We start from the raw sequence: 19,919 nt of genomic DNA, 5'->3' as shown, positions 1-19,919 counted from the left end.
GCCACCGTACGGTACGTTGCAAAGCTGCCGCGTGAAAACGGTAACGCCACAGGAATCGCGCTACTGGTTGTGTTTTTTCGTTAATTGGTTTCGTTTTAAGAAGGGTTTGAAAATCGACAGTTTCGTGCATGACACAACAAGATTGTCAGTGGTGTCACTAATGTAAAGGTAATGCTTTTCGACGACGCAAAGTGTATATTTGTGAAATTTGCGCAACGTTCACCGGATCGATAATTGATTTACGTGTGTTCTATTCTAACCTACCTGCCCGTTCCTTCCAAAGTTATTAGTTCAATCATGTCACGTTGCCGATCGATTCGTCGCGATTTAGTTAAGATTTCACTTTGGACACTTGGAAGAATTCTATTAATATACTCCGCGACCCCAATAAAGATGATCTTTAGTCAGGTTTCTAAATGCCTAACCAGTATGCCTATTGTGCACTTACTGTCATTCATTGTTAAGACACTCGTTAATCTATATTATGTACAGAAATGTTCCCGTGATTCTTAGTCAACAAAAATATATATGTATATAGTATCATTCTTTGAAATTTTTTTTCTTGTAAAGTTTCTCCCTGAAAATTTCTATTCTAACATAATAAACATGAATGGACTTATTTAATTACCTAAATTCAATTAGTATATCATTTAAATAATATTTGTAAGAATTTATTTATGTATATTCATTTTTACCAAATATGTGTTTGTTTTTTTAATATTCGTCGATATTAATAAATTATTCTTTAGAATCCTTTTACATTTTATGATTCTAGGTATAATACAAGATGTACAATGGAATTGGATTACAAACACCACGAGGTTCTGGAACAAATGGTCATGTCCAAAGAAATTGGGCAATTGTACGCAAGACTAAAGACAAAGTCACTTACAAAACAGATGAAGGAAAATTAGATCAGCTAAATAAGCAACCTAACAAAGATATTCTTGATCATGTTAGAAAAAGGAAAGTTGAAGTCAAATGTGCAGAATTGGCAGATATTTTAGAGGAACAAGGGTAAGTACATATCTTTATTTTTATAATAATATTGTACATAAATCTGATTATATTATTGTAATATCATAATTGCTCAAAAAATAAATATTTCTTAGAAATAAATTTAAAAATTAGATATAGATTATGTACGAAAGAAATACAGAGCTTCATCGACCCTTTGAACCCAATAGTAAATGAGATTCCGAACTTCAATTGGATTTGGCTTATCTTTGGCTTCAATATATTCTTTCTATGCAGTGTATTTCTTCACTAAACTGCTAACTATAATTAAACAAATGCTAGAATTCTTCTTTATTTGCTTTCTTTGTGCTTTATAGATTTACATCCGAAGAGGTAACAAAGAAAGTAGAATCATACAGATCCATGTTAATGGGAACTGACACCAAACCAGCAATATCTAGAGATGAATTTGGTCGTGTAAAGTAAGTACATTTTCTTCCTTATTAATACATTTCTATATGATTATATTATATAAAATATGATCGAACAAAATAAATAAATAAAGTAAATAAGCTGCATTTTTAAATATGCTACAAGTAATTTCATGATATAAAATTGCATGCAAATAGTATTGCATGGTATGTAAATGATGAGCAATATTAGGTTGTTTCTATTTTAAGACTATATTAAGATCCTCTTTATTTATAAAAAAGAAAAAACTTAAAAACCACGAATTCAATGAAAATTTAAACTTTTACGTAACTATTCGTTCTAAATCCATTCATTTATGTCGTTCCAAAACGCGCATATCGAAAATTTTGAAAACGAAAGTTTTAAGAGATTTCGAGACAAAGATCTAATAGCTACGATGGCTAGAACTCGTGTAAATGTAATGTCGGGGCTGCAGCAGCTTCTGATCGGTAGCTCAGGTTCCCGCTAAACCCAATATTATTGGAGGGTGGAGACATAGTCGCGTTCTCTCTCCCGAGTCGGCTTTCAGGGATATTACGCGGCCGATATCGACGTACCCCATAGCGCCGGCGCCACCCACGAACGGGGGGAGATACGGAGGTGCACAGAAAGAGAAACAGAGATACGCAAAGGGTCGAGCCAGAGAGAGGGAGAGTTCTGTTCCAGCATCTCTCATACTCGACTCTTTCCGCCTCAGTGCGAGGATGGACCGGCGTTACGACGCTACGCGTCGTCGACTCTCGTCGAGTACACGAATCGTTGGCCAATAGTCAGAAGAAAAAAAAAATCAAAAAAGAAAAAAAAGAGACCAAAAACAGGAGGGAACATGTAACGGTTTCGTGATACACTCGCAAACAAACAAATCACAAAAGTCTTCCATTAGCGTATAGATTATTATATATATACATACATACATATATATATATATATATATTATATATTATATGTTTTAATTAATCGTAAGTGATAAGTTGGCGTGTTAAGTGTAATTTAAGGTACATAGGTTGAATTCGGAGGAGGAAGAGAAATCATTCGTACTCGTGTATTAATTCAATCTCAATTCCAATTTAAATTTACGCACATGTTCCGTACGGATACGCATATCTATTATAAAATTTGTTAAATCAAGGAACGTATTAGAAAAAGATTCAGGGTAAAAAGAAACTCCTGATTCTAACGCAGAGGGAGAGCGAGAAGATTTAACAGAAGAGCATAATCCCCACGTGTTTTGAATTGATTACGAGAGAAGAGAAATCGGAAGATTTGAATGGGATCCGACATTTTTCTATGATAAAAATCCATGTGTCTCCAGGTCGATGAATCGACAATAATTAATTAAGACGTCTTGCTTCTCTGTGCACTCAGCGTGTACGAGAGGAGGCGCGGCGACTATAGTGTGCCTGATACGAAGTCTTCCTTAGCATGTAAGCTACAATGAAATTACGATATATTCCTATATTCTTACACGAGTCACTAAGATATATATCTCTATACAATATACATGTATTACTAATTATATAAAACTCTTAAAAATCTAAGAGCAAAAATACAATCAAGATTGAAGAGGAAATACTTAAAAAAGTTTAAGAGAAATTAACACGAAAAAAAAATTTCTCGAATAATTTCAAACAAAAAGTTTGTTATTTTAAGAAGAGATTGGTTTCAACGACGATTGCTGTTCGGAGAAATAATCGATCAAGCAACGAGGAATTTTTCTCCGTGAACAAGAGAAGATAGGGAAAGAGAGAAAAGAGGAAAAAGAGAAGAAAGGGATCAGAGACGAAAAGTGACGTTTTCATCATCGCTGCCGGATGATTGTTCTCGGTAGGATAGCAGAGGTTCTGAATAAGGTGCTGGTGTAATCGGGGGAGGAAGCCATTACCTGCGCCTCCAACCCTCAACCCCCTTCCGACCGCCTAAACTGTCAAAGCCTGCCTCGAGAAGGGGATTAAGCTGCATCGGAACTACTCGCATGCCCGTCGCCCGACCGGTAGAGCTCCTTAACGTAAATTAGCGGCCGATCGTACTTAATGCTCATCTAATTACCCGGCCGTTAATTATTCAAGCCCTTAGTTTGTCCTCTAGAGTTGCCAGTGGCTGACCAAGCAAATTGCCGGCTAAATGAGATAAAATTTATTGGTAACTATATCGGGAAAATACCGAATACATTATTATAAATCTTCTCAGAAATCTTATAACTAAAAGAAAAATCTTATAATATGTTACATCTCATAATTTGAAAACGTTCATGTAATGGATATAAAGGAAACTTGAAAGAATTACCAAAATGTATATTTCAATGAAGGGATCAAGAAAAATATTGATTACAAATAGAAGAGAGAATTTGCAACAAGATCGAAGTTTCGATTAATTTATATATATTGTTAATTGAAAAATATCAAGGAAGAGGAGGAGTTTTTTCTATCGAGAGTTTTGAATCGAGGAATGATTATGTCTGTGACAGTAGCTCCTTTGAAACCAGCTCGTGGACGAGGTCCAGCTGATGGCCGAGCATTTTTTGAGACACTCTGGAGAGGAAATTTCTTCTTGGATAGACAGAAGGTGATGAAACGATCGCGAAAACGAAAGTTGCAAGTGGCGAACGGAAAGAAGCGTGCACAGCTGCAGATGCGACAGCATTGTTGCTGTTGTCAGCGCATACAACTCCACCTCCTCGCCGGACGGCGAAGCAACATGCGCTCCGTCGTTAGGTGAATTTGTCACGAACGTTTATTAAGTGTATAATTTTTTCTTACGTTGAATAATACGTTTTTATGGCCTGCTTTTTATTTGTGGCAACTTATCTTGTTTAGACATGAACCTTTTACTTTTCATTACTATAAAAATGGTAAATGTTCATCCTTTTTTTTTTTTTTTAATATTTTTTATCGATTAATGCATTTTTAAGATTTTTTGCTGTCTACCTTTCACCTGTGAAAATTTATTGTTTTGAGACAAAATCTTTTTACATTATATAAAAATCTTTGAAAAGTTATCGAAGGTAAAAATTATAGTTTCTACGTTCTAATAATTTTTCTAGGCTTTAAGAAAATTCTTTTTCTACATAATCGTTATTGTAAAGACTTAGAATGATTGTATTTTTAAATTTGAATTAACTTTCTCGAGAAGTTCGTGGGAAGATAGAAAGACTAACTGAAGGAATTGGGTTTCTCTGACCACAGATTATCGTCTCTACTTATTGTACATGGATATTCGATACGTCTAATGGCACACAGCTGATAGAATGTAGGAAAGTATCGCTACATATTCCTTTCCTATTCAAACATTGCTATAAATATATTTGTTTATTTTACAGTTTTTAACTAGAAAGTTAATAACTTAAAAAGTTCTCGACGGAAATTCAAAACCTAAAAATATCAGCAAAGAGGAGATGTGATTAACTGGGGGGATTAAAAAGGCAAACGCTCTCTTTGAGTTCTATTTGGGGATGATTCACACTGCTGACCCCCAATCCCACGCGAAAGGGAAACATTTCCCTGTAAACAACTGTTACCCTTTAACACGCCATAATAATCAAAAGTAACTACCTTTACGATACTACATACTTCGTTCAATTATTCTAAATATAATAATTCGAAAACAGATTCAACTCCGTCTTAGGAAAACAGAAAGATAAGAGAAAGGAAAAAACGTACAAAATACCTATTTTCTAAAAAGACGACTACCAAAGGCTCGCATTATTTAACTCTACCTTGCATAAAGAAAGAAAGAACATTTAGAAGAAAAAAAATTATATATTAAAATATAAAATATCTCGTCTTTCAAAAGAATAATTACCAAAAAATTCACATCATTTCGAACGAAATCACCCATCAAACTCTTTCAATTAAATAAGCCTGTTAAAGGGTGACAAGAGAAAAATAAAAAAAGCATAAGAAAAAATAAGAATTATTTGGCCGTTTGATCTCCGTTTAGCGATACTTCGCAAGTGGTTGGCTGCTGAATTCGAGCGTGCAGCGGCGAGGAGTAGTGGCGCGAAAGGGATAGCAGAAAAGAGAACAGCTGGATTGTATTGATCCGCGCTCGAGCGTTGGCGTAGGGGTAGCTCGGCCGATCCCGGCCTCGCTTGCTGCTTTTCACTCGCGGGGTAGAAGAGGGGCCACCTCGATTTCTCTTCGGTATAGTCCCTCTGTTCGGTGTTATGTCACTGCCTTGCCGCATTGTCCGGACGGTTTCATCGACGTTCGCCAAAGCTACACCGAGGGACACGCCGTCCACCTCCTCCATCGTCAATCTCTTTACACGCTTTATGGATCGTCGCGAAATTTCACAGAACTAAAGCGGCCCACCAAGTGTGTCCGGTTTCGCGCGACGATGACGGTGAAAATTTCAACGCGGTACGAATTTCCCTCGTTTCATCCCCGTGTCGTCGTGTTGCTTCCTCGTCGCGTCATCAAATTCGATTAGAATATCAAAATAGGTCATGTTACCTGTTTTCGTCCCTTCCTCCACGACATGTGTTTATTTTTATTCATAGCACAGTTACTTCGTCAGATTTTTCTTATCTCGCGTGGAAAAAAATATCTTGTTGGAAAGAAAATATTCTTTAGATCACAGACATTTTTTATGCTGTTTCTGGAAGAGTAGATCTGATGGCCACGTGTTTCTAGGTTTATGTGCGAACTTGGTATACGTTCGGTGCACGGGGTCAATGTGTTCGCATATGATTTACTGAGTAAAGTTTCCAGTGCCTTTAAGCGACTATATCACACGGCAGTGATCATTAAAATCTAAGATTTCTTTCTGGATCAAAAGATTTTAATTTTAAAATTTTTATTATTAATTTATTGTATTAATCGTTTGGATTCAAATAATTTACGTGATGCGAGATTACTTTGTTATTGATTTAATGTATCATCGTACAAAAGAGATTTATGCTTGATGGAAAATGACAATACAACTTTTTCTTGCAGTGTAAGAGAGACACATCAGATCGCCGAGGCGCAGCAAGAGAAAAATGCAAAGCTACGCGAGGCGTTCGGGATATCGGAGTTCTTCGTGGAGGGAAGTAGCCTAGATCCGGAGAGGCACGCGCGCGAGGCTGAGGCAAGAGCGGCGGCGAGCAAAGTGTATGAATTAGTACGGACCCCGAGTCCAGCTCCGGACACTACGTCCGTCCCGGAGAAGAAGAAACGCAAACGGTCCGGTAGTGCAATTAAAAAGAAAAAGGGAAAGAAGCACAAGAAGGAAAGGTAAAAGACAACGTAATGGTGCACGGGTCAATGGAGGCTGGATTCGATGTTTTAATTAATCCGCCAAAATAAAGACAAATAAGATAATGTAAGTGCAGATGAAGGAAATTGTAGTAATTATATTACTACATTGTACTGCTGTATATTAAAAGAAATACGTATACTGTATACTATAGCGTAGCAGTAGTACTATAACGGTATACTACAGCATACTATAGTATAGTAGTAATAAAATAGTGTACAATATTGTTTGTGTTATTATAGTGCAATGTAATGATATATATTATGTGTGACTTGAATTATTTAAACAAAAAATTCGTATCGTTGTCCCATGCGAGAGAAAGTGTACACGAATCCAGGCTCCAAGACCGAACGGACCATCCCCCGTAGTAGCTCCTCTCCTAACCCCCGGTTAATTATTCATTTATCGCAAGTTCCACACTCGTTCATTTGCTTACTACACACCTCTTGTCAGATACTGACTCATGACTCACCTACTATTTCATGTCCCATACACCTTTCTCTGTTTCAAACAGAACTGAGGAGGACTGAGTGCCTACCCAGTAGGCTCAGTAGGTAAGTGTGGTCGTCGCGTCTACTTTCCAAAAAAAAAGTTTAAAAAATTAAAAAAGTAATAAAAGAAAATAAAAAATATACTTGAAAAAATAAAAAAAACGATATAAAATATCTGTATTAAGAAAAGAAAGAAAGAAAAATAGTCGAGTCTAATATATTTAGGTATTTGTCTAAATAGGCATAATTAGAGGGTAAATGTTTGCTGTATTGCTGGAATTCCTGTAACATCAAAAATTAGTAATCAGCAAGATTTTTTGTTAGATACAATGTAATGATGTAAGAAAACAGTGGGCAAACATTTACTTCGATATTATACAAAATATACACGGGTTTTTTTAACAAATAACGTTGTACGTAATCTGACGCGTAAATCATGCATTTCTATCTTTGTTGTTGTTATCGATAAAGCTTGTTGTTAATGTCATCTCTCTATTTTTTTCTGACAAGTCCGTCCCTATCGATGGTTATCAAGGTAATGCTAATCCCATATTATATCAATACTCCTCATATTTTGTATACTCGTCTTTTGTAACTTTTGAAAGATTTGGTTTTACATAACGCACAATGTCCGGTGACTAGTTAGAAAAAAAAAAGAAAATCTCGCAGAACGTATGAAAAACCAAATCTTCCAAATGAGTGATTATGTAGTCGGTTTGTTAGCTATAGCCCGATATTGTGATTTTCACCTTATATATGTATCGTTGTACTTATATTTTTTATTACTTAATTCACTTGGGATTGCAGTGAAAGATTGGAAAAAAATATGTTTATATATATGATTTTTCGTTTTTTTTTTCTACATCGATACTTACTAAAATATTCACACACTGCATTTCCTATACATATACATATATATCAGTATATAAGTTAGTATCCATTTTTTAAATTGAATACCTTATCCAGATGCTGAGATAGATCAGTGTAAAAATTTCGCCCGGAATTACGCGTTCTCAACTGCTACTTTTTCCGAATTTCTTACTTTTTAATCGAATACAGCAGGTAGCTTGTATCATTAGAATAAAGTATTTGTTTCACACACGGATACATTGTACTACAGCTTTCTTTATTGTCAGCACAAGGTATGCACTTGTCGACAGGAAGACGCCCACTGCAAGAATTAAAAAAATTAAATATTATTAACAAAAAAAAAAAATTAAACTTATTTATAGTGAAACTTTTAGAATAACTACGAACGAATTTCCTAGGTCGGAATCTCCGAAGGGTAGCAAGAAGAAAGAAAAATCCAAGAAGAAGAAAAAGGAAAAGAAACACAAGAAGACTGAGGCTAGTTCCTCTGACAGTGATTCTAGTGAAGCTTCAGATGATAGCAGGTAATCAAACTTCTAAAATTTGTATCTTTTTATACTTAATATACATACTTAATTATTAATATAATTAATTTTTTAGTTCTTCCGAAACTGAGTCAAAGAAGAAAAAGAAAAAAAAGAAGAAGAAGTCAAAGGCAGAGGCAAAAGAAAAGCACGAGGTAGGGAAAATGATGCTAAGGAAACAGATACGAAATTTCTATCTTCCTCTCTCTTTCTATACATATACATATTTATAACTATATTATATCCATATATATATATATATACCTTATATATATATATACCTTAGCACGTGAAACAGGAGCATGTGACATTTACTTTTACGTTCATTTTTCTCCTATTAGTTGTTAATCGAACATTGGATTTTATAAAATATTTTGTGTTGCCGCCTAACTTTGAATAAGCATGATTCATTGCTTGTTTCTGTAAAGATTTTTATCTGATTTCAAGTTAACAGTCATTATTTCAAAAGTGTAAATCTCAGTATTGTTTGTAATTATCAGCGCCATTTGACAGGATATATTCCCTGAGTGAGTACCAGATATGCCGCTACTCAATGTAATAATAATTTTGTAATTTTTCTATTCGTACGAATTTTTGCGATTGTTGTTGCCTTTTCACTCGTTTTGTGTCAAGCACCATCACGTTTACGAGAGAATAAACGAATAGGAGACTGCTTGTTCTCTGGCCTAGGTGCAATGCAAACAGATTAATATTAAAATAGTATGTAACGTTTACATTATCAACTTCTCTGATTTTTTTATTTTCTCAATTATATTTCTTTCGCGGACACATCTCTTCAACTAAAACACTTCGTCCATTTTTATCTTCTGAATTTGTACTAGAGCGAATGAGCAGACTCCAGAGAATCTTTGAACAATTACGATTTCTTTTTTTATCCTACTGACAAGTACATATGCATGATTGATGTTCGCTAGATAATCCTGTCTAACATAGTAATCCATACTCTTCTTCTTCTAGAAGAAAAAAATACCTATCAAGAAGAAGCATCAGTCATCCGACAGCTCGTCAGATAGGTAAATTTCAAATTCAAAGTTTTTCACATAAATTTGTCAAATAATCAATTAGATAAATAATAATCCCAATAATCCCAATTGAATAATCCCAAATAGAAATCCCTTTTTAATAGTACATAGTTTTATATTATATATAAATTTGATGAATTTCCAGTTCTCCGGAGAGGCCGAAAAAGTCTATGAAACATGACAAAATTGTAGAGAAAGCTAAGAACGATGAGACGGAGAACACAACGAAAGAGCCTCGATCGAATCGCTCACCAAAGAAGCAAGAGAAAGGTCGAAACGAAACTCCTCCTCCCAAGAGGAAAGATTCTCCCGTTAAAAAACCCGCGCCAGAGAAAAAGGATAAATCACCAGCTGTACATAAGAGTCCTCCACCAAGGCGACATAGATCACCATCAAGAAGTAAAGCTGATAGAGGAAGGTCTCCTAGAAGATATTCAAGGTCACGACGAATCAGCCCTTCACCAAGGAGAAGAAGGATTTCGAGATCTCCAAGAAGATACAACAGATATTCCATATCCAGAAGCAGAAGTCGATCGAGGTACGATCGTTATGGATCACGACGTCGATTTTCACCACTTCCTAGGCGCAGGAGATCCGATTCTCGAAGAAGATCCAGGTCTCCCAGAAGACAGAGAGATAGACGAGAAAGATCTAGAGATCGTCGTAGAAGTCGTAGTAGAACAAGAAGTAGATCTAGAAGATCTACTTTGAGTTATTCTCCCGTACGGAAAAATCCGGAACGGTACAAACACATATTAGAAGAGAAGAAGAAACGAGATCAAAAGAAGAATCATGATAACAAACGGAAATCCCGGTCAACTTCGAAAGCGAGAAAAATGCGAACAATTACACCAAGAGTTAGGTTACGTTCCTCGAGCGAAGATGAAACAGATATAGCAGACGATGAACCAAAAGCAGAGGACGAAGAAAAAATGAAAGAAATGCATACATTGAAGCGATTACAGAGTGGATTAGCCGCGAAAGCCAGAGAGACTCTTGGTAAGAAGGTAATAAGTCCAGTAAAGATTAAAGTTGAGAAGAAAGAAGATAACGTGTTGGATATAGCTTTACCAAATGACCCGCCCAAAATGGTACAAAATACTATTGGTCTTGTGCAAGAGAAATCTAAGTCAAAATCTCCTATATCTCATTTACCTGCTATTCAGTCTCCAGTGTCCAGCAGATCACCCTCACCAGCTTTGCCATTGACTAGAGAAGAGGCTGCAATAAAAATACGATCACCGAGTGAATCGCCCCCTCCATTGCCGCCAGTCTTAAATAAGGTTGACTTAAGGTCACCGAGCATGACTGCTAAGACAAATCATCGTTCGAAGTCTCCTAGTATCACCAAGAAGAATTCGCCAGTTGCCTCAAGGAAACACTCGTCACAGAGCAAATCGTCCTCACACTCACCGCCCGTATCTATCTCCCATAAAGACACTACTATAAAATTACGTTCTCCAAGTGAATCCCCGCCTCCGATTCCTAGTAACAAATCTAAGCAAAGATCTGCATCACCAGTCATCTCAAAAAAGAGTTCTCCTGTTTCTAGAAAGCATTCTCCGAGGAATAAGTCTTACTCCAGGTCACCTTCCAGGTCGTACACGAGATCTGTGTCACTGGAGAAAAGGTCTTCCAGATCGCCTCGGCATTGTTCAAGGTCCGTCTCCAGAGACAAAAAGTCGCGTTCTGTATCAAGAAGCAAGAAATCGGCATCTCCTAGACACAGGTCTCCAACATCGCCATCAAGATCGAAGAAATCATCTAAATCTCCAGCGAGGTCAAAGAGATTGAGCAGGTCAAGGTCTTCTTCGGAATCAAAACGATCTGTATCTAGATCTCCGTCACGTTCAAAAAAATCTCCGTCTCATTCACCGGAAAAATCAAGGTCCAGAAGTAGGACCAGGTCGTTATCGAAAGGATCCAGGAGCCGATCTCTATCGAAGAAGTCTAGAAGCAGATCTTTGTCAAAGAAATCGCGTAGTCGATCACTGTCGAAGAAATCTAGAAGTCGGTCGCTATCGAAGAAGTCAAGGAGCCGTTCGCGGTCATTGTCCAGGCTGTCGCGAGATAAAGAGAAGAGAAGTCATAGTAGGAGTAGTTCACGTTCTTCTTTAAGGTGAATAATTAGTCTTTTTTACATGTATTTCCTTTACTCCATTCTTATAAGAAATTGTTTAATGTATTTCTATTTTGTGTCCAGTTCAAGGCATAGTCGTAGAAGTTTCTCTAGTTCATCGCGGTCATCAAGCAGTGTTTCTAGTAGGTCTTCTCGTTCAACGTCCAGCAGTTCAGCTTCTAGTAGGTCTCGGTCTCCGTCGATACCTCGACGTCATGGCTCACCTAGTTTTCTAGATAGACGTCGTATTACAAGGTAGGTATCTATACAACGGTAGTTTCGATATCGTAGCATCAGGTTTTACAGCGCACCACGCCAAATCTTGTAAGCTCACATTGTTGTATCAAACGTAGAAACGTTTATCTTCTTTCGACTTTTATTTTTTATTTTCGTTTTTTGATTTTATATATTCATCATCGATGTATCCATCTCACGATTGAAACGCTCACTTGTTTTAGAAGTTCCGATTAATAATAAGCAATTTGCAAAGCGACGATATCGATAAGTTTACGATGAATTCACGCTTGGACGTTCTTTTATTAATGCTATTTTGTGTTGTGTCCTACAGAGACAGATCGAGGGACAGGCATAGAAGATAAAGTTACGACTTCGCACAGATGTTTCTATTACTTTCCTATAATTATAATGTAGTAGTAAACATGTGATGCATACCGAATTTCATTTTTAATAAGTAAATGAAAAAAGAAAGAGAAACAAAGCAATTTTAGCTGCAACCGTAAAAACTAGTTTAATGATCATTGATGATTAAGCATAAAGAATGGTGTAGTTTAATTATAATTATTCGTGCATATTGTGGCACATTAAAACTTTATCAGTATCAATTCAATAATTTTCTAAGGAACTACTTTCGACACTCATATACACTTACTATGCAATGTGTCTAATTAGCGAACTCCCCGCATCTAATTACCCGCGTTATGTAAAATGAAAGTATACTCCGTCACAACTTATATATGAATTTCGTTTCAAGTCAGTCAAGTATACTTATGTTTGTATGATTTTTTCTTCCCCCTTTTTTCATTTGTATCTAATTGCTTATAAAATGTTCTAAATATGAGTAGACGTAGCATGCGTGTATCTTCCTTATAAATTATTGTAAATGACATATTTACAGTAGAGATTCTCTTTTATTTTGTCAGTCACGAATAAAATGTATTTACCGCTACAAAAGCAAGCTGTTTTCTTTAGTTCTTGATATACATTTTTGTTCGTTGTGTTCTGTGAATCATTTTCAATCCACTGCCTTCCTTTATTAAAATTACAGCAAGGTAAGTAACACATTTTTATTTTTGCATGGTTTCTTTTGTTGCATTGCATGGTTTATTTTGCACTTATTCAATATCTTTTTTTCAATATCTATTATTAATGATAATATGTATTAATATCTACTTAAATTATTTAATTCATGTAAGAGTTGTTTACGATTAACATATCTTTATCTAATTTTTAACAAACGTTTTTTATTGTATATAACTGTGTGATTATCATAATATTAATAGTCCTTAATTTTAGCGCCAGGAAACGACCAATTCCATATCATCGACCTACTCCGACACCACCTTCGTCACCGAGTAGTTCAGATAGCAGCAGACATAGTAATTGGTCAAGTCCAAGTCATCGATCAAGTTGTTCCCCGAGTCGAAGTCCATCATACACGCGTTGAAGCGATTGAGCGAATCCCTAAAGACTAGACGTTCCTTTCATGTATCAGATTTAGAATGGTGCAGATCATGAAGGTCCTTTGATGCTTTTTTCTAACATCATGTCTTACGTCATGTTAAATCATGTTTATAATGTTGGAAATTGACACGATTGTAAAGAAAGGTTTCACTGTATTTTTTCGTATCAGGAAGGTACAAAGATAATACACCATTCTGAGTTTGGTGCATCATCTTTAAATCTTTGTAAATTCTTAATATGCATTTACATGTTTGATCTCGTAACTCGTAACTTAATAATACTCATCGATGATGGTTCACAGTTATACCATCAGCTTCAGTATTAGTAACACTAACGTTATTTCTATTGCTCCATTTTTATTTTAGTCAGATATTAGGTAAGAATGATTTTAATGTACTTACAGTATGATATTTATATCATTACTAAGACAACCAAAGAAATGAAAGATTTAAGTTTGTCTATCATTCATCTTTCAATTTTATGAATTGAAACATGATTTAAAAGCTAGATGTGCAAGAGTAACCAGAGATAAGATATTTTAATAATAGGATATATGACTAATTTATAGCAAAATTTTATAACACCATCATTTTTGGAAGTACATTATCTTCCTCGATTATATTGTCTCACGATCTTGTGAATTTTATGTCTTCATAAAATAATGTTTTTCGTAGACTTATGTACATCTACGTACTTAAGCAATAAGAAGACAATGATGATTATAAGCATCATGAAATATGTTGATTGCAGCTTCTTAAGATCTCACATCATTATTCAGTAGCAATTCTATTATTTGAAGGTTCATTTAAAACTACTCTAGTAGTACAACGTCCGGGTGATTATCTAATCATATAATTGTTTGTTATACAAACACCAGCTAGTCAAATTTTAGACATTCCATTAGTAATTAACATACTGAAATATTATTCAAATTGATCTATTAATTTTTCAAGGAAGTAATTCATATTTTAGTGCAATGTTTTACACTTGTTCCTTTTGTATATACATATATATTATTGTGTATAGACTCAGCACCATGCTCGTTTGCTATATTAATTTATTTATTTTCTGACTTACATATATATATTTATTTATTTATTTATTTATATCATGAATAGCTAGTCATTTGTCAATTGAAGACAAGAAAAATGTATAAAAGTGATGTTAAACTATTAGAGTTTCGTTTACTGGCAATACTCAATTTATCTGAATGCTAGTCAGAAAGTTTTCATTTGGCTGTAAGGCCAGGCAGCGTACCAAAAGACATAATTAGACTAGTCTTGATTATTCAAAGTTAAGTCTTGAAAATGTATGTATAGGGTTAAAAAATCATATTTGAAAAGTCTACATTGTTTATGATTAGGAGAAAAACTATGTAGAATTAGTTCTTGCATAATGACTGACTCAGTTTTATTGAAAAAAATGTCAATTGCTATAGTGTTGCAACATTAATTCACCTTTGATGCATATCTATGAAACGAAACTGAAACATAAATATGTAGATACTTATCACATGAAAGACTTGATTTTAAAATTAATATATGTAAGATCTGGAAAATTCATTCTATTATTTGATTAATGCGTTTTACAATATTACAAAACTCTGACGGATTATGAAGTGGAAGTTATTTATACGAACGTAGGAAGGAAAAACATTGTTATCTTTGCACACCATGGCTCTTGACATTAATATTTATTATTCATAATTTACAGCCATCAAATGTTACCATCGTTGAAATGAAAGAAATTCTGATTATATCTGTAATATACTCTGTATTGTTGTTGTGTGATTAAATTAAAAAGCTTAAAATATTTTCTCCTTCTTTTACAAAGCATACAAAATTCATTTATATATATATATATAACCATTCTTATACCATAGCTTAGGTACTAGTAAGGATAGTGTTCAGTTTAAAACTGCCTATAACGTACAGTAGTATAATTACTAGACTGTGTAACATTGGAATGGGAAATTATTTACATAATTTATGTATAAAATATGTAGTGCTTGATAAATATGTATCCCATAAGCAGTATATCCTTTTTATATTTAGTAATATAAAAATTAAATCTCTATTATATGAATATGTTAGTATCTTGCTCCACTGATGTTATTTTGTAGCTTTTGTCTGTTTAGAACGCTGTTGTGCGAGATATATAGCCCAACAAAAACCAATAAGATTTACCACAAGAACACGTAACTGAAAAAGATTGTTAAATATGTATTAATTTTGAAATCATTTCAGTAAGTAATTTAATTTAGGTTATTAAATACTCGAGTGAACTTACAATTGGTGGAACATATTTTAAGTTAATAAACTGAAGTAATGTTAAATATTTTAAATTTGCAGTAAGTACTGGCAAATATAACTTTTTCATTTGTTTCAAAGCATCATCATGTGAACTATTCTACAACAAAAAGGAATTTGGATAGTTGGAAAAGACAATAAGTGATGGAAACAAATTGACATGCATAAATAGATCATACCTCAAACATAGACAGCATGTATAATGCTAATGCCTGATAACACGGTGTATATAAACATCTTTCTATTAACAAAAGAATTAAAGGGTTTCTCACAAATGGATTTATATATGTATAAAAATAATGTGGAAGTGGGCCTCCAAAGAATAGCCTACAAAAGAAGTAATACTTTGAGAGGACAAATAATTTTTTGATGAAACATTACAATTATACTAGCAAGTACTTAAGTACTTGATTTAGTCCATAATTTATTGAAACTTACCCAAAGAGAGCAAATGCGAGGAAACTGTCTTCATTGAAACGCTTTGCACCAGATATTTTTTGCGAAATAAAATTTCCGAGAGCTGCGATGACACAACTAAAAGAACAAATAACATTCCCTTTAAAATATATTTTAAAAGTGGAACGTAATTTGTATTCGCTGTGACATACCTAGTGATCGCTTTAGTTTTCAGCGGACTCGTATAAAGACGTTCGAAATAAGCAGAAGTAAGTTGAAGTATTAAATCTTTAGGCTTAGAAAGAGCCATTCTGATTGTTCTATTTCTCTATATCAAATAAGTGATAAAAAGGAAGTGAGAGTTAAACGTGGTATTTCGTCAAAGTATGAACCGAACGATCTGATAACAAACAGTAAATTGTAGTGAACACTACTAACAGTTAAATGCCACACATACAAGTTCCGTTGATCTGGCAAGTTATTAGCATATAACACGATCAAACTAAAACTAAAAGTATTATTAATTTATTGTACTATCTGAAATTACATCACAATAAAATAAATAAGTTTAAAATAATGCATAAAATATCATAATTTAACAGATTGCAAAATTGGTCATAGTACATAGTACATAAGTCGACAGTGACGTAAGATAGTTAAAAAACAAATATAGCCTGTAAAAAAAGAATAACCGCTATTTTTTGTAATATTTTTTCCATGATTATAAAACATGTATTTAACTTATATTAAAATGCGTATATATTCTTTTTAGTAATGTCGAGGTTAGGTTTTGTGTGGTAGTATCAGTGTATATACACTGTATGTACATATGTATTATGTGCTATAACTGTATATCAAATATTAGTAAACTTTTCATCAAATATTTAGGACATGGCCCAAGGAAAATTAAAAGTGAAAGCTAAAGTGCCATCGACGGTAAAAGGAAAAAGTAAGAACAAAAAGAGTTCTGGTATTCAAAGACGAAATAGTAAGTATTTTTTTATAAACTTCTACCATAAAATAAAACGTTGTAAATTGTAAGTAAAAAAATTAAATTATATGTAAATTTATTAACAAAAATTGTTTGAATTTTTTTATTTATAGATGCACCTATTCAACCTAAAAAGAGGAAATTTGAAGAAACACATAAGTTAAAACAAATAATTACAAAAACAGTTAACAAAGCAATGGAAGATGAATTGAGAGAAAAAGCTTTGGAAGGAAAAAGATTACTTACTAGAAAGGAAGCAGTTACGTTGAAAAAGAAATAATTTATGGTATTATTTTAAGATTGATACTAAAAAAGACTTCTTTATTTTACTGAAATAATAAATGTAATATAAATAAAGATTTGTATTGTAAAATGAACAATACAATGATACAAAACGATACAAAGAATAAAGATAAATAAGCAAACCATTTCAATATATATATGTAAAATTTATTGCTAACAGAGGGATGTAAATAATGGGAAAATAGTATAAAATCATATGTCTGTTAAGATTTAAGATCATTATTTTAATTTGTATTGTTATTTCATAGAATAATTCTGAACATGAAATCAATGGCACAGTGACTTATAGGATATAAATATAAAAAGAAAATAATAATTTTCAGTGCACCTGCAAAACATTCCGCAATAAATTACTTTTTTGTGCGATTATCCGACAATAGTTTCCTAGAAGGCACAAGGGTTTCGTTTTTAATTGATTCACATCGACGGCGAAAGGTTTTCATTTCGCTGATAATGCGCTAATTACAAAAATAAACATTATTTCACAAGATATTTTACATAACTCATATAACAAGGTACAAAATTGTGAGTTCGATTTGATAAATGTACTAAATTTTAATATATTATCTCTTCTTAATAAACTTCCACTCTAGATCACATCGATTAAGGCTGCGTTACGTATCGTATTTTGTAGGCTGAACGCTTCTTTCTAAGTACAAGTTCGTTTAAAACATTATTTGAACTTTATGGAGAAGCCACCTACAACGTTAAACACAAATACAAGTTGAGCAGCATATCTTATTTTGAATCTACCAAATGTTCTACAGTAGTCCCCGTTTAATGTTCGCTGGTTTGAACCTGTGCAATGAAAACTATTCTAGAAGGTGAATTCTCAGAAGTTACACGGGTTTATTCCTTTTCGGTACTTTCATCTCAGACTGCAAGAGCGAGACTGTGACATTCAGAGCGAATGACACGCTCACTCTGTAATACCAATTCCAGGAATTGATGGGAAAGACTCCGCGAACATTAACTGGAGTAAAACTGAACTAAACACAAAGCAAGGTTTATATTTACCACTAATAAATGTCCACTTTGTCTGTTTTTACTAATGGCTGGAGTTGTACCAGTTCTGAATTCAATCACACCTTCTTTACCACTGACTAGTTTATGTGACACTCTGAAACGTGATATTAGTTAAGCACCCAGCATGAGCATATTTGTTTGTTTTTAATCAGGGTTCATTTCTTTAATTAGAATTAACTATTTTTATTTGTACTTACGATTCCGTATGAACAATTTTAAGAATATTTGGGTTATTAGTGATATCAATTGCTTTTGTTAATGCTTCTATAATATGTGGTACCTCTAAAATTAAATCACCCTAAACAAAAGATAAGTAACGACAATTAAGAAATATTAGTAATTCATTTACACTTTTTTAATAGTATAATAATGACAAACCTTATCCTTTTTTAATTCGGGTGGTATCCTAACGATCAATAAATTGTCCGATTCTCCAGTAACCACCAACTCTTCAATTGATTTATACGGTAATCGATGTTTAAGTTTGAACGTTTTTAAGGTATCTAAAATATACACAGCATGCTCTGTTAAAATTAATACCCTTTCACGGGGTTTATAACCATGTCGATCATATTTAATAACGGGAGTCGCATACTAAAGAAGAGATAAATAAAAAATATTATTAGAACTAAAATTTAAAAACTATACATTTTAAATATAGAAAATTGTTTACTTTTATAGTTTCATTTTTAGAAAGATGATTATTAATGAAACTCTGTCTCAAGGCATTGTATTCGGGACCAAGCCGATCATTCTTGAACTTTGGTCCAAAACTCTTTGCATACGATTTCTTTTTGTCTTTGAAGAGAGATTCAGCTAAAATTTTTAATTCGAATTGCTGCTTATCCTCTTTTGACAAAGCCAATCTATAATTCCGAGCTTTCCATTTTTTGTATATGATGCGCAAATGCTCTGAGGCCTAAATCGAAACATCATTATTACTTTATAAAAAGACACATACATACATAGAATTAGACAGTCGTTTATCTTACTTCTCGACAAGAATATGGACATGGTGGCCAATAATTATTTAACACACCAACTGGAAGTGACTTAGAGAGCTTGATTAACCATTGAGATTTTGCTAGCTCGATAAAAGCGATGTTAAGCTCTGTTGGTGGCCCATTTCGTGTAATAAATCCTTCGATAAATCTACATAGAATTATTTTAATTTATTGTATATGTCTAAAATGTGTAAAAAATATTTAATCAGGAAAATTGATTCATAATACCGTCGAATAATAATAACTGCTTTTCGCCTTCTTTCAGCTTCCTGTTTCGCCAACCATCTTCGAATATACTTTTGAAAAACTACTGCTGCCTTTCTCATGTTTAAATACCTTCGTCTTATTAATATACACTTCCATTTACTTTGAATAATAGCAGCTATTTCATGCTTCTTCATCTGGAAGGCGTCTTCCGTATCGAATAATGTCTTAGGGAATCGAATGAATAATTTTGTACTGTGTAATAAATTTTATCC

At 33.7% G+C, this 19,919-nt stretch overlaps 4 protein-coding genes across 12 annotated transcripts in view; 2 read left to right on the top strand and 2 right to left on the bottom strand.

The window, feature by feature from the left end:
* Window positions 1-20: 20 nt before the first annotated feature.
* On the top strand, window positions 21-15,221 carry LOC117235495 (serine/arginine repetitive matrix protein 2). 4 transcript variants are annotated; one of them, XM_033497580.1, is made up of 10 exons: window positions 21-168; window positions 776-1,017; window positions 1,335-1,439; window positions 6,363-6,641; window positions 8,423-8,548; window positions 8,625-8,703; window positions 9,527-9,582; window positions 9,737-11,710; window positions 11,795-11,965; window positions 13,244-15,221. In XM_033497580.1, the coding sequence occupies exons 2-10, from the start codon at window positions 788-790 to the stop codon at window positions 13,392-13,394; spliced, it is 3,171 nt and encodes a 1,056-aa protein (XP_033353471.1). In that variant the 5' UTR covers window positions 21-168; window positions 776-787; the 3' UTR covers window positions 13,395-15,221. The 4 variants fall into 4 exon arrangements, with proteins under 4 accessions (XP_033353471.1, XP_033353473.1, XP_033353472.1 ...); XM_033497582.1 differs by lacking the exon at window positions 13,244-15,221 and adding an exon at window positions 12,279-12,774; XM_033497581.1 differs by lacking the exons at window positions 21-168; window positions 776-1,017; window positions 1,335-1,439 and adding an exon at window positions 1,921-4,139.
* LOC117235508 (peroxisomal membrane protein 2) lies at window positions 15,089-16,686 on the bottom strand. Its single transcript, XM_033497610.1, has 5 exons — window positions 16,329-16,686; window positions 16,159-16,254; window positions 15,900-16,047; window positions 15,701-15,820; window positions 15,089-15,612 (listed from the first exon to the last, which is right to left on the bottom strand). Exons 1-5 carry the CDS (start codon window positions 16,424-16,426, stop codon window positions 15,523-15,525), a joined length of 552 nt encoding a protein of 183 aa, XP_033353501.1. The 5' UTR covers window positions 16,427-16,686; the 3' UTR covers window positions 15,089-15,522.
* On the top strand, window positions 16,297-17,624 carry LOC117235511. Of its 3 annotated transcripts, none has more exons than XM_033497616.1 (3): window positions 16,297-16,385; window positions 17,005-17,104; window positions 17,221-17,624. In XM_033497616.1, the coding sequence occupies exons 2-3, from the start codon at window positions 17,008-17,010 to the stop codon at window positions 17,385-17,387; spliced, it is 264 nt and encodes an 87-aa protein (XP_033353507.1). In that variant the 5' UTR covers window positions 16,297-16,385; window positions 17,005-17,007; the 3' UTR covers window positions 17,388-17,624. The 3 variants fall into 3 exon arrangements, with proteins under 3 accessions (XP_033353507.1, XP_033353505.1, XP_033353506.1); XM_033497614.1 differs by having other exon boundaries at window positions 16,299-16,589; XM_033497615.1 differs by lacking the exon at window positions 16,297-16,385 and adding an exon at window positions 16,539-16,630.
* Window positions 17,614-19,919, bottom strand: part of LOC117235493 (unconventional myosin IC) — a 34,768-nt gene continuing 32,462 nt past the window's right edge. For all 4 annotated transcript variants that reach the window (XM_033497573.1, XM_033497576.1, XM_033497575.1 and 1 more), the window contains 7 exons: window positions 19,669-19,899; window positions 19,429-19,588; window positions 19,110-19,355; window positions 18,815-19,030; window positions 18,634-18,734; window positions 18,428-18,530; window positions 17,614-18,109 (listed from right to left, as the gene is read on the bottom strand). In XM_033497573.1, coding sequence (XP_033353464.1) covers window positions 18,095-18,109; window positions 18,428-18,530; window positions 18,634-18,734; window positions 18,815-19,030; window positions 19,110-19,355; window positions 19,429-19,588; window positions 19,669-19,899 — 1,072 coding nt within the window. In that variant the 3' untranslated portion in view covers window positions 17,614-18,094. The remainder of the gene's footprint in view (window positions 18,110-18,427; window positions 18,531-18,633; window positions 18,735-18,814; window positions 19,031-19,109; window positions 19,356-19,428; window positions 19,589-19,668; window positions 19,900-19,919) is intronic.

This window comes from Bombus vosnesenskii, unplaced genomic scaffold, assembly GCF_011952255.1.
Source record: "Bombus vosnesenskii isolate JDL3184/JDL3185 unplaced genomic scaffold, Bvos_JDL3184-5_v1.1 scf7180000013316, whole genome shotgun sequence".
Lineage (NCBI taxonomy): Eukaryota > Metazoa > Arthropoda > Insecta > Hymenoptera > Apidae > Bombus > Bombus vosnesenskii.
Note: the sequence above shows the minus strand (reverse complement) of the source record. Positions and strands in the feature narration are given on the sequence as shown.

Bases quoted from the DNA above. Each gene is read 5' to 3' on its own strand.
- LOC117235495 (XM_033497580.1), top strand. From the start codon at position 788: ATGTACAATGGAATTGGATTACAAACACCACGAGGTTCTGGAACAAAT. The intron at 8,549-8,624 runs GTAATCAAACTT...TTAATTTTTTAG, and splicing joins GAAGCTTCAGATGATAGCAG to TTCTTCCGAAACTGAGTCAA. The intron at 8,704-9,526 runs GTAGGGAAAATG...TTCTTCTTCTAG, and splicing joins AGGCAAAAGAAAAGCACGAG to AAGAAAAAAATACCTATCAA.
- LOC117235508 (XM_033497610.1), bottom strand. From the start codon at position 16,426: ATGGCTCTTTCTAAGCCTAAAGATTTAATACTTCAACTTACTTCTGCT. The intron at 16,255-16,328 runs GTATGTCACAGC...TTGTTCTTTTAG, and splicing joins AAAACTAAAGCGATCACTAG to TTGTGTCATCGCAGCTCTCG. The intron at 15,613-15,700 runs GTAAGTTCACTC...AATCTTTTTCAG, and splicing joins TAAAATATGTTCCACCAATT to TTACGTGTTCTTGTGGTAAA.
- LOC117235511 (XM_033497616.1), top strand. From the start codon at position 17,008: ATGGCCCAAGGAAAATTAAAAGTGAAAGCTAAAGTGCCATCGACGGTA. The intron at 17,105-17,220 runs GTAAGTATTTTT...TTTTATTTATAG, and splicing joins TGGTATTCAAAGACGAAATA to ATGCACCTATTCAACCTAAA.